This window comes from Lissotriton vulgaris, chromosome 7, assembly GCF_964263255.1.
Source record: "Lissotriton vulgaris chromosome 7, aLisVul1.2, whole genome shotgun sequence".
Lineage (NCBI taxonomy): Eukaryota > Metazoa > Chordata > Amphibia > Caudata > Salamandridae > Lissotriton > Lissotriton vulgaris.
The window spans coordinates 1,754,094,319-1,754,108,362 of record NC_141695.1 but is presented as its reverse complement, the minus strand read 5'-3'; the positions used below and the strand labels follow the sequence as shown (position 1 = coordinate 1,754,108,362).

At 38.4% G+C, this 14,044-nt stretch overlaps 1 protein-coding gene across 2 annotated transcripts in view; it reads left to right on the top strand.

Annotated features, from left to right (window-relative positions):
• Positions 1-13,673, top strand: part of LOC147706585 (cell adhesion molecule CEACAM19-like) — a 190,441-nt gene extending 176,768 nt beyond the window's left edge. For both annotated transcript variants that reach the window (XM_086933066.1, XM_086933065.1), the window contains one exon: positions 13,393-13,673. Coding sequence is in view for 1 of the 2 variants with exons in the window: in XM_086933065.1 (XP_086789191.1) it covers positions 13,393-13,491 (99 nt within the window). In the remaining variant the exon portion in view is untranslated. The remainder of the gene's footprint in view (positions 1-13,392) is intronic.
• Positions 13,674-14,044: the final 371 nt, after the last annotated feature.

Genomic DNA, 14,044 nt, shown 5'->3' with positions numbered 1-14,044 from the left:
TAATAAACACAGATGCGAAATTATATTCTAAAATATGGGCTAAGAGACTAGGAGGGATTATGGTCAACTTGTCTCACCCTGGCAGCATGGGTTTGTCCCAGGGCGAGGTACTACAGAACATACAGCTAGGGCTATTTCACTATTTGATGCTGTCACCGCTATAGGAGGTGACATGGCTATGATTTTATTGGATGCCGAGAAGGCATTTGACCGTGTGATTTGGGACTTTATGTGGGAGGTGTTGGACAAAAGGGGTTTTGGAGAAAAATGTAGGAAAGGTATTAAGGCAATGTATATGGACCCAGTGGCCAGAATTACTACAATGGGGCTTCAATCGGAGGAGGTAGTGATCAGAAGAGGTACACGCCAGGGTTGTCCCTGCTCTCCTTTACTTTTCTCATTATATATCGACCCGTTAATCAGGAAGATTCTTGCTTCAGATAAAATATACCCTGTTATATCTCACGGACATACTACTAAATTATTGGCGTACGCAGACGACCTGGCAATTGTTACAAATAATCCGAATATGGCAATACAGGAACTAAATAACTTGGCTCAGCAGTTTGGGACCTATTCAGGTTATAAACTTAACACGGAAAAAACTATAATAATTTGTACAAAGAACATTCAGAAAAGGGATCAAAGATATGTCGACTCTGCAGTCTATTTAGGGGTAAAAATCAATGCTGATGTGGGTAAAATCATCCAGGAAAATTATTTGCCGGTACTAGAGTTAATGGATAAAGATCTGAGAAGAATCGATGTACTACATCTGTCCTTGATTGGTCGTGTGAATGTTCTTAAAATGACAATGTTCCCAAAACTATTGTATCTATTCCGCGCTATTCCTTTACTAATTGGTGAAGCCTTGATGAAAAAAAAAGAAATCGGAAGCTGTATTTTCACAGTTCCTATGGCAATACGGTAAAGTGAGAAGATCGTTAGCTAGACTCTCAATACCACAAGAGGGAGGAGGGCTATCGGCTCCTAACCTAAGACTGTATCATTGGGTTTGTTTATTGTTGCATATGAAACATCTATTGTGTTATGACACTCCTGCGCTGTCGCCTGGTATTCTTAGAATGCCCACAATACACAAATTATTAATTGGTGAAAAAGCTATGGGGGTTCTAACTCGTGAAGTTAATGTGAGGTATTATAAGAGGAGTAAAAGTAAAGTGATGTTAAGTGTTTGGGGTGTATGGAAGTTGATGCTGAAATTTCTTAAGATTCCTAAGATTAATGGCACTTTAGACCTTTGGAACTCAAGCCCATTCTTACATCTTGGACAGAACAGGAATAGCGCCCTTTGGAAAAGTTTGGGTATCCGATGTTTGGGTGACGTTATGTGTAAGGACGACTTGTTAGGGTTCGAGGTCCTGCAACAAAGATACGGTATCCCAATGAATCACTGGATGTTGTATAACCAGCTAGAACAAACAGTGAAATCTCTAAGACCTAGGATTTCTATCCAGGAGATAAACCCGATTGTTCAATATATAAGGAATGGGGGCAGAAAGATCAAAATAGGTTATGGTCATATTTTACAGGGCTTGGAAAAGGATGTTGTGCAATTAGAAAATGCCTTAGCTCTTAGAATAGGGGATCCAAATGTAGATGTGGACTATGCCCTGGCATTAAATAAGAAAGTATTAAGAGTAACCAACTTAAAAGCACAACACTACAAGATGATTTTTAATCTCTATTACACCCCAGCGAAGTTGTTTCAATGGGGTAAAAGGGATACAGACAGATGTCCAAGATGTAACCATGGTCCGGCAGATCTAACTCATATGTTTTATTCTTGCCCAAATCTTAAACCTGTTTTAACTGAAATGGAGAAGTTTTTATCGGGGCTGCTAGAGTGCCCAATATCTCTATCCCCAACTACTGTGTTAATTGGTAGGGATGAAAATCTTAAAGTCGCACATGAAGCCGAAGCTTTTATTTTTCTGTGTGTTGCAGTATTAAGAATTCTAATAGCCGCGGCCAGGAAAGATCCTGTAGCCCCCTCATTTCATATGTGGCTAACTAGACTGCTTGGGATCCATAATATTGAGGAGTGCTTATATAATTTTAAGGGCAAAAAGAAGAAAGAGTATGGTAAAAAAATCTGGACACCTCTTAGTAACTGGAGGAAAACAAGATGATGAAATTGAAGAGTCCTCGTCCGTATGTAACGCAAGTAAAGATAATGTCTTTTTTCCTTTCTTACAATCTCAAATGTATTCTCTTTTAAGCCGATCGTTTTATAATGCATAAGAAATATGTATTTATGTATATGTGTTTCTTCTTAAATTCTTATGTCTGTAGTTTGTCATGATATATTTTATCCAGCTGATATCGCAATTGTATTTATGATCTTTTTTGTATTCTGATCCATCTCAATAAAAAAAAAATTAAAAAAAAGAGGTGACAAATAAAAATTCTATTTAATAAAATATCAGTTAAGCGTGGCCACACCCTCCTTTTTTTCTGCTATAGTTTGTAAAAGTGTTGCCCCATATTCTTGATAATATAAGTGGGCATGTGTTACTTTTAGATAAAGTAGAAAAGAAGTGCTACATCAAACACTCCTGCACTACATTATCTGAGGTCAGAAGAACAAGTAAAAAACAGTTAAACTTCATATTAGATAGAAATGTATGCATTATAATTTTTCAAGTTTGTATTTTGTAGAGTTCTGTCGTAGTGCTTAGAGGTCGCACACTGTTCCGCTAACAAATCACATACTCATTTATGAATATATAGGATAGTACTATTATAATATACAGTACTGGTCCTATATATTCTATAGGGAGTACGTGAATAGGAACCGCAACTGAGAAGATTAGAAATTAGAAAATAACATTCAGAAATGTAGGGTTTATCAAATATTTAAAGTAAAAAGTATGTATGAAAGCTATATTTTATTTGAATGCAATTTTGTAAAATATGCTCCTTGAAAAAATATCTGATCAAGTACGTTATAATGTTCCATAAGCTGTATTACAGATGGTGCCGACAAATCTCCAATTCCTCTTCTGTAACAATAGGACTGTCTATTACAATATAACGAATGCCACTATTGTTACAGTAAAAAGAAAAGGAAAATAAAGTTATGAATAGAACAGAAGATCAATAACTAAATACATTCGGGCAGTAATTATTTTGAGAACTTTTTTTCTCCGGGACGTCAAAGTTTGATCTATGTGGCGACAGGTCATAAACTCCTCTGAGATCATTATACTGTGAAAATTATAACATATATATTCACAGTATATGATCAAAAGGGGGAACAGACTAAAAGCCAGAAGCTGGTGACGTTGCTTATATATCTTTACTCTTTGTTCTGACGGGTCAAGAACTCCTTTGAGATCAACATGACTGTTCATATTATAATATACATATTATCAGTATGTGATCTCTAGGGGAAAACAGACTAACAACTGGAAGGTGTTGACGTTAATTATAAATGTTTAGGGTTTGCACCGACGGGTCACCAACACCTCTGAAGCAAAGTACAATGTTAATATTATAATATTGAAAGTCACAATATATATGAATATGAGCTCAAAGGAGCCAGAAAAGGAGCAATGTTTGCTGTAATCTGTCTGTTTCTGAAAACAAGCTGCTGGCGTTGCAGAAAAAAAGGCAAAAACATGCAATAACACTTTTTTCTAGATATAAATATTTAAATATTGACAAATATCTACGTATTATTACTATATACAATGCCATAATCAAACAACTTACAACTCCGGAATATGTTTTGCTGCCGCAAAACAGGAATACAATGCTAGAAAATGGAACCTGCATCACAGAATGGACATGGAGAAATAACTTGCGAAAACTAAACTAATCAAACAATGGGTATGGTTTATTTAGTTTTTAGTTATTGAGTAGTCTATGGAAGGAAGAAGCGGCTCCGCCCATTCAGATTCACGTTTTACAGTTTACAGGTGCTCACATTTTAACTGTTTAACTTGTGCACGTGTTGGGAAAAGTTAAAAACTGTGAAGCTGTAAAGGTTTCGATTTCCATTGTAACACGTGCACGGTTCTTAATATCTACATACGTTGGAAAGTTTAAAAAGTGATACCCGGCAAACTCGGCAAATTCTCATGATTAAAAACATCTAAATAGAAGACATTAAAAAAATATTGTTCACAATAGAAGAAAAAAAATGCTAATATTTGTCATCACTATGCTGTTAAATTAAAAAAATGCCAGCATTTGTAAAGCGTAGAGCTACCCCCGGAGAGGTGTGCCGGCGCTCGGGGGTGTTGGTAAGATTAAGCAAGGTGTTTGGCACAGTGAGATAGTGATGCTGCTGGAGTCGAGAATCAAACTGTGAATGCTGTTGTTCGAAGTCAGGTATTGTAGGTGCTGCGTCATACTTTTACAACACTTATATGTTAATTACTGCTGATTAAGTTGAAAACATTGTTAAATTATAAGTAGGGCTCCTTGTTTTCCGTTTTTACAGATTTTTAAAGAAATTTGATTCTTTTTTAAGCGATTCTAAATGCTGTCAATGATGAGTACCAGGCCAATAGGTCTGTCATTCTAAAAGTTAAAGGGTTAAAACAATAAAATACTTTTAATAAACAGCCTTAAAGAGCAATATATATGCTCGTATAAGAAAACATGCACCTTTTAATATCAAGGTTGTGTATATTTTATCATCTGAGAGTGTTTATATGACCGAGAATTGTCAGTCCTTCAGGCATGAGTGTATATTTATCAGATAAATAAACGTGGAAATATAGTCATTTCAGATTGATTTTTTCACGAAACCCAAACTATTTATGGGTAATTACAGATAAAATTATTAAAATAAATATGGATAAATACAGACGGAAATGCCCAAAAAATAAATACCATAAAAGCAGGAGCCATAATTAGAAGTTATAAAAGACTACTGTTAAGTTAGTTTCCACTATAAAAAGTGTACAAATCTTTTTAAAATCTATTTAAAAAACATAGGTTTTAGGGACACTGTAGTTAGAAATTAGCATTTAAAAAACCTTTAAAATTCACTGAACGAACCATAGGTTTCAGACCCATTATAGTTAGAAGTTAGCATTTAAAAAACCTTAGAAATTCCGTGAAAAAACCATAGGTTATCTGAACATTTCACTCGTACAAAACCATTGAAATTCCACCGTTCTAGTTAGTTCAGCTAACTATAACTCGCGCCCCCGCAACGCACTGCTCATCACGTCACATATTACATCATTCATTGCATGGTCAGTGACATCACTGATGACATCCCTGATGACATCACTGAACATTGTTCAAGAGGAGTAACCTCTACTGCTTGATGCATTCCTCTTGTGGGCTTTATAGTAATTGTGTGATATAAATAAATTCATAATATTTAAATATCCAACGGAGTTGCAGTATGTTTTAAACACTACGTTTTGGCAACGATCTTTGCACGGACCTAAAAGAAGGATTCCAAGGCCCATTAAAAAATACTGCTTTCAGGTTAGCAAGAATTTTCAAGTATTCTAATGATGTCAATTTTTGCCGTTCACAAAGAGCCTGAATGATGAAATGTATGTACTGAGACCGGAATTGTATGTGTGGCAGTTGGTATGGTTGGCTTGTGGCAGGCATTTTCAGAAATTGTCACGCGCTTTTGAAAACGTGAGCACGGGAATAGAAGAGCGTAACAGACGGGAAGGCTGATAGGGGCGTACCAGAGTTTGTAGATATTTAGGCGCGATGCCAGTCTTGATCTTAAATATAAAGCTTAAAGCTTTAAAATTCATTCTATTTTCCCCTCTGAGCCAATTCAAATCTCTCAGGGCATTAGAGATAGAAGATATTCTTGGGACTCTGCAAAGCAGTCTTGCTGCAGAATTCTGTACCACCTGAAGCTTACGTAACACATCCCTATTAGCCCCTAAAAAGAGAATGTTCCCATAGTCCAGTCAAGATGTTACAAGTTCCTGGACTACAGTCTTTTGTGTAGCAATAGGGAGCTTCCAGATGATTTTCTTTAACCATTTTAAAATGGTAAAGCAGGTGGCTGCAGTTTTTACTGCATGTTGTTTCATAGACAATTTATTGTCAATAATCAATCCCAGTTTACGGACCTGAGTAGAGGGGAGGGGTAAAGGCCCCATTACATTGGGCCAGTGTTGGGCACCCCAAAAATCGTTTTTTTCCCAAAAATAAGGACTTCCGTTTTTTTTCCCCATTGAGCTTGAGTAGATTAGATTGTATCCAAGATGCAATTTTACTCAAGCCCACTTTAAGGGTCGAAGGTCCAGATATTTCTTCAGCCAAAAATTGATCTGGGTGTCGTCGGCATAAGAAAAATTTGACAACCCCGCCTCCTCTGCAATTGCTGCCAAAGGCTGTACATATATGTTAAACAGCAGAGGACTTAAAACTGATCCTTGCAGTACCCCATACGGAGAGGAGTAGACCTTTGAGGATGCCCTGGTTGAAAACACTTGAAATGTCCTCCTAGATAGAAAAGAGGACAGCCAACCAAGTGCAGATCCTGAAATGCCCGGAGATTGTAAAGATTCAATTAATACGGTATGAGAAACCGTATCAAATGCGGCACTTAGGTCTAATAATATAAGGGCCACTGTGTTACCTGCATCCAAACGTTGTCGTAACCTTTCGGTAACGCCAAGAAGGGTTGTCTCAGTAGAGAAACCCTATCTGAAGCCGGATTGAGAAGGAGGTAAAAAGTTAGAAGCTTCAATAAGCGTGGTCAATTGTGAGTTTACACGTTATTCCAAAATTTTGGAAAACACAGGAAGTAAAGAAATGGACCTAAAATTGGATGGCTGGGTAGGGTCAGCATTTGCCTTTTTAAACAGTGGGAGGACCATGTCATGTTTCCACTCAGGTGGCACCATGGCCTCTTGAAGCGAGGCATTAAGTAATTCCCTACCAATTCTCAAAGATGGCTGTTCTAATTGCAGGAGTAAAGAGGCAAGGAGAAGATCACAGGGAGATCCCGAATTAATGCTGGCTAAAATCTTTTTTAAAGAATTAATGTTAAGAGGCGCCCACTTCTCTAAATTTATAAGAGGTTCAGCAACAACAGTAGGCTCAAAAGAAAAAGTGGACTGAATAGGTGCCTTTGAACTAGTTCTATCTAGTGTCAAATATAGTTGCTCCACTTTATTTATGAAGAAATTAGCAAAAGTATTGTATTGCAATTCATCCAAAACAGGAGAGCTAGGCTGTGTATCTGAGCCTGCTAATTTTTTAACCATAGAAAACAGAGTGCGCGAGCATTTCTGAGCCCTCAAGATAGTAGAGGAAACATGCTCTGCTAGGGCTAATATACATAAAACTTGATATTTTTTTAGGGCAGTTTAATATGTGAGTACAGATTCAGGGGAGTAATTCTTCCTCCAACGTCTTTCCATAACCTTACATCTACTTTTTTCAACTTTTAATTGTTCTGTAAACCAAGGAGCAGGGGGACGATGATTATTCAATTTTTTCACAGAAAGTGGAAGACAATCATTAGTTGCCTTATAAATCTAATTATAAATAATTTCTGAAGATGATAAAGATATAAAATCAATGCTAGGGGCATTATTAGACAGGGTTTTATTTAAAGTTTTTATGTCTAATTTTCCCCAGTTTCTGGACTGAGGTTGTATAGCAGGTATCGGTAGAGCCAAATTCAACGGGGCTGTATTTTGGAACTTAACAGCGAAGTGATCTGACCTACATAAGGGAAGAGCAGGTGGGCTTTTAATATGAGATAGATTAGAGAAGATGGGAACCAATAAGTGGCCAGCTGTATGCGTTGGGCCACTATTACAAAGTAGTAAATTAATTGCAGAAAAGTCTGCAATCAATGCACTGCTGGTAGTACATTCATTATTATCCAAGGGGAGACTTAAATCACCCAAGGCTGTAAAGTTAGCCATTTTGAGTAAATGCAGAGCAATCAAATCTGGGAGTGAAGATTCCCAAAGACCAACCAGTCTGGGGGTGATAGATCAATACCCCAGACATAGTAAACTGATCAGTCAAAGTAAGTTTAAAGAGAGCAGCCTCACAATCAACAAGAGGAAAGTCCTCAAATTTGCATGAATAACATTTTTAAAAAATGAATGCAATGCCTCCTCCTTTCATAAAAGTCCTATCTTTCCTGACTATGACATAGTTGTTTGGGTAAAGCAGTAGCCACCTCAGGTCCTGAGCTTGTGTGTAACCATGTTTCTGTTAAGAAAATTGCATCAGGTTCTTCGCTGCTTAATAAATTAACTCTATCCTCCTTATGTTTTGGGAGGGAACAGCAATTAATATTCCAAAAACTATATGTTTTATTTGAGAAGAGACCATAATTTCGTTGAGAACAAGTGCCATCTGTAGTGGAACTGTTAAGTGTGTTAGAAAGGTAAGTGCAAAATGTATAATTGCAGCAAGAGCAAAAAGCATTATCCTCTAAGGGACAGAGAAGATTACCATCAGTACAGGTCTTACCGCATAAGCTCAGCAATTGATCAAAGGAGTATTGAGTTTAATATAATGGGGGAGCTGCAATTTGTCTATAGAGCAAATCCTATTAGGGTTTGTCCCCCGTTGCACAGCGTGAATGGACCCTTAGTAGGGTATATATAGAAAGTACACCAATGTGATTGTCAATTCATTAAGTTCTTTACTTCATTTTGTTTTTGATGTCCAAATTATCAATCATTTGTACAATCTGATTCAATTACTCATCTTATCAATCTGAGTTTCCCAAAGCATTTCAACATAGATCCCTATGCATTTTGTGCCTTTCAAAGCACTTCATCAGGGGAAATCTCTGTAACAAAAATTAATTGGTCTGATTATGGTGATCAGTCCTCTGTAGTCTATTTCAATCAACATGTATCAACGTTACATCATTTAAACAAATGATTGACACTAATAATGAATAAAAATAATAATAATAAGTGATACTGCATCTTATGGCAAAATTGGCATTGTTGAAGCAGCGGTTCTTTCAAAACATACTCTATCAAACGATGTTCTTGTGTAGAAAAGCAGTTAGTTACGCATGTTTACTGGTATATAGACATCCTCCCCACCATTAAGTGTGAATGTTGTGTTATAATCTAGTAACGCGTTCGAGTCATCTTAATGTGTGTACTTTCCGTTAACAGTTTACACTCGGAAACAAATGTAATTAAATTGAAGTCGCACAATGTTTATAGCTGTTAGACATTGCTGTGCGGTCTGAATGTCATTTGGATGTGCGTAAAAAACAATCTCAACATTTGTGATGTAAAGTCCCGTTTCGGCTAACTATAGATTATCTCGTAAACGCCCCAAGGGTCAACATTGGGAAAATGTACTTACTCAGAGTAGTATCAGTCAACCTGCATCATCATTCGATGTGGTTACCGCAAGACCTCTCCATACCCCTTCTAGGGTCTCTGCCCATTTTAAATAGAAATGTTATGAGGTCTAGGTCAAGGTTAGGGGTTAGGGACCTTTATCCTGAATGACATGTCTAGAGCATTCAGATCTGAGGAGAATGTGTGTTTCCCTCTCCAGTGGGTTCCTTAACCACTTTTTAATAAACCTGGCCACATGGTCTTGGGGCCACCATTCTGCACTTGTAGGGTTTTTAGTGTTGTTGTGTGAGTACATTTCTTGACCTAGAGGGTCCAGTATTAAGTCCTTAGATGTGGAGGGGTCCTACTCGTTAAGGAGTCCGTCAACATCCAGGTCTCGCTGATCCAGATCGAATATGTATTTGTCTAGTATCTCCTCATTGTGGGAGTTGGCTCCTTCCAGTGCATTATCATGAGTCTTACTTAGACTGGTGCGGGTAACAGTGTAATTTTGTGCACTCATAGGGTTTGTGTCGCGCAGGTCACCCATCATATTTGAAGTGTTTAGACCTCCACTGTTTCTTGTAGTGGTTAGACCTCCTCTCAAATTTAAGGTGCATGGACCTGAGCGTTTTGAGGTACTAGGTCCTCCAGAAATGCATTTGGAAGAAACACCCTTCATATATTTGTTCTTTATTAATCTCTTTTGCCTCTGCTTATGAGTATCTGGCTCCGCACCAGACATTGAGTCTGGGTTAGGTTCTTCCTCAGAAAGGGTGAGTCTTTTGTTGCCCATAATCTGATGAATGGTCTCACACATGCAGGTGACCATTTCTAGTTGGATTAATTTTTTTATTAGATCCCCATTTACATTTTGGGGTTTTTCAAAGGTCTGGCTGTCTTGATCTGATAATCTGTCAAATTGTGCCTTCTATTGTATTTTACTGTATATAGTCCATTTGAAAAAGAAGACGTATTTTTTTATTGAGTGATCTCCTTATTTGTTTAAGATAATGCCACTATTGCCTTGCTTGCAAGGAATTTAGTATTAGGACTTTGGATATTACTTTTGTAGTAATGGACAGTTAAACTGAAGACCTCAGGACTGCCGGAGAGACGCTCAGCTGTTCGTCTGATGCAGCAACTGACAGAGTTGCTTGAGCAAAAAGCTGCATCTATGATGGCCGGAAGCAGCCGTTGCCAACTTCTGTCCTTAAATCCGCAAGTTCTCCCGATGCGCTCCTATGATGTTACACATCAGGAGAAACAGTGTCGGAGGGAGCTCGGAGGGAGCTCTTGATGCCCCGAAGTATGTGGCTGGGCCCAGTTAGGGGCTCTGAGACGTGTGGCACTTCACACGGTGCATGTTGTTTGTGGCGTAGTGCCCAATGTGACAAGTGGAATAAGGTAGGCCGACTGCCCCGCACGACGCAGTGATAAATGGAAAGGGAGTGGCCAGCTGTCATCATTAGAGGTAAGAATGGGTGGGGGGCAAAAATTGGAAGCATTGCCTCTTTACCCACCATGAAACCTTAAATGATAATAGTAAAATAAGTCCATACATAATTATTTGACCCCTTCCCCACGGGGCTAATTCCCCTGCTGTGCTGAGGGGAGTGGGGGTGCACGCAGCACTGCGGTGCACATGACGAGCTTGGCTTGTCATGCAGCACGGTGGCGCTGTGCTCATGACGAGCTGAGCTCGTCATGATCACACCCGTTCCAATGGAACGCCCAGCACAGCAGGGGAATCATCCCCGCGTGGGTGCACCGCAACGGTCATTCATGACAAGCTCAGCACGTCATGAGCACAGCACAACCATGCCTCATGACGAGCTGAGCTCATCATGAGCATGGAACGGTTTAACAGGATTAAAATCAGATATAGTAAACGTAATAATCTGAGATAGAGAATAGATAGATAAATGTTAAGGTTAGGAAAGGTAACAGTTTGGTTACTTATCTGTGTGGAGCCGCATTTAAAAGAGGCAGATTGTACTGAGTGGATGTCTATTATAGCTTTACTGCATTATGTTCTACTTATTATCAGAGACAGTGGTCCCTAGACAAGAAAGGAAATGTACAAAGAATAAATATAGACTAAATAGAACTATATTTCTTTTTTGAAAATGTCAATAAGCAGACAATCCACAATATACACATATGCATGCACAATTTTTGTCAACTATGCATTTAGTGCATTTTAGGTCGACGACGTTTCGAACCATACATGATATTGGTTCATCCTCAGGACGGAAGGATCAGAGGGAACGATGCCCTGTTCAATGAATCGAGATAGAAGACTGGTGCAGGTCCACAATGGGGGTCCTTGCACAGCGTGAGGGAAACTTCACAGGCACATTGTGGACCTGCACCAGTCTTCTATCTCGATTCATTGAACAGGGCATCGTTGCCTCTGATCCTTCCGTTTTTCACGCCGGACCCTTTCCCATGAAACCCACCTAATCAATCGCCATTCCCACGCTGATTGATTCACAGCTTACCCCACCGTGGGTTATCGTGACATCGTTTTCTCTCTAGGCAATTATTACTGTCCTGAGGATGAACCAATATCATGTATGGTTCTAAACGTTGTCGACCTAAAATGCACTAAATGCATAGTTGACAAAAATTGTGCATGCATATGTGTATGTTGTGGATTGTCTGCTTATGGCTTATGATATTCAGATGACCCTACCTTGCCTATTATTGCCCTTTTCTTTTTGTGTCCCCTAGTGTGTTAGTCAGACATTGGCTGGTGTCCCACGTACATCACACTTTGTGACAAACTCCTTTTGTATTATCCTTATCAAGATATTAAATTGTCCGGCTGGACATTTTCAAAAAAGAAATATAGTTCTATTTAGTCTATATTTATTCTTTGTACATTTCCTTTCTTGTCTAGGGACCACTGTCTCTGATAATAAGTATCTTCCCAAGGTCCCTAGCTTATTGCGCCCTGGGTTGCCTTGTATTGTCTAAATAGCATTATGTTCTACAACACTTTATATTGTGATGTAATACTTCAAAATGGCTGTGTGGAAGTTGGCATTAAAAGATTAATGCATAATGGTAGCCTCCAGTCTTGTAATGAAATCGCTCATGAGACATGATGTACTTGTACCACAATGTATGCTAATAGTTTACAAAGGAGGCATCAATAGTTTACACATGAGGCATCAATGGTTTACAAGGGACGCATTCATTGTTCACAAAGGAGGGATCAATGGTTTACAAAGGAGGCATCAATGGTTTATAAAGGAGGCATCAATGGTTTACAAAGGAGGCACCAATGGCTTACAAAGGAGGAATCAATAGTTTACAAAGAAGGCCTCAATAGTTTACAAAGAAGGCATCGATGGTTTACAAAGGAGGCATCAATGGTTTACAAAGAAGACATCAATAGTTTACAAAGAAGGCCTCAATAGTTTACAAAGGAGGCATCAATGGTTTACAAAGGAGGCATCAATAGTTTACAAAGGAGGCATCAATGGTTTACAAAGGAGGCATCAATAGTTTACAAAGGAGGAATCAATGGTTTACAAAGGAAGGAGGTATCAGTGGGTTACAAAGGAGACATAAATGGTTTATAAAGGAGGCAACAATGGTGTACAAAGGAGGTATCCTTTAGGCGCTCATAAAATTGCAGAGGAGTTGAGCTCTGTGCTACCGTAAGCAGGAAAATGTTCATTTTCACACACTTCCTTCACTCTAAAGGACTGATGCAAATGTAAATGACATTGGCACCAAGGCTAATGACTGAAGGGGCCGACCCCTTGAACACTCTATGGATGCTAACTCCAAGTAAATTCAGATTGTGACTGGCCCTTCATGCAACCCACCCTTTCTAGGCATTGTTATGATTATGATAATGGTTATGAGACTGATTATTATTATTATTTTTAGTAGTAGTAAGAGTACCTGTAGGAGTAGTAGGAGTAATATTTATAATACCGGTAAAGCTGCCTTTTATGTCAGACGTAAAAATGAAAGACGGAATAGACCACAGTTTCCATCTTCAGGAGCCTTACCTGTGATTGAAGACAAGATTTCTGCATGAAAATGATAATCTATAATTGTTTCCTCTTTTTAGGCCCTGATGCTTTGGCTGAGAGGACTCTGCGCTGGAGAAGAAACTTTGATGAGAAGAACCAGAAGATCCCCTCTTACATCAGTGTACAGAGAGACATAGCTAATAATTACAAATGTTTTGGTAACTGTGTTCAGCTTCAAGTGATTTTATTTAATATGTGCTGCAAATGTGACCAATTATATTTAGGCTGATTTCTGTTTATTTCTGTGACGTGAAAATTATGAATTCTGTTACAGAAACAATTATAATTTGTAATTAAACATCATGTTTAATATCTTTTACTTTTATGACTGGAAATAACATGTTTAGTTCATTTCACTTTTTTAATAACAAATGTTGATTTATCCTATAAAGAAATCAGGGCAGTAAATAAATGAGAAGATGAAATAATGGAGACATCTGCACTAAAAGAAGAGGGGGACGTAGACACAGTATTTTAAAAGACACTTGCAGCAGTTGAATTGTACAGAGTGTAACTAGATTAGTTTGGTTACCCGGCAGCATCTTTCAATGTCCACCGCCGGTACCCACGTTTCTGAGTGGAGGAAATGTCATCGGCCTCCTCTTCTCTTCCAACTGGACGTAAGTGTTGTCATCTTCACCTCATCAAAAACAGCACAGACCTCAAGGAAGCGACAGCCATTAGGATAAT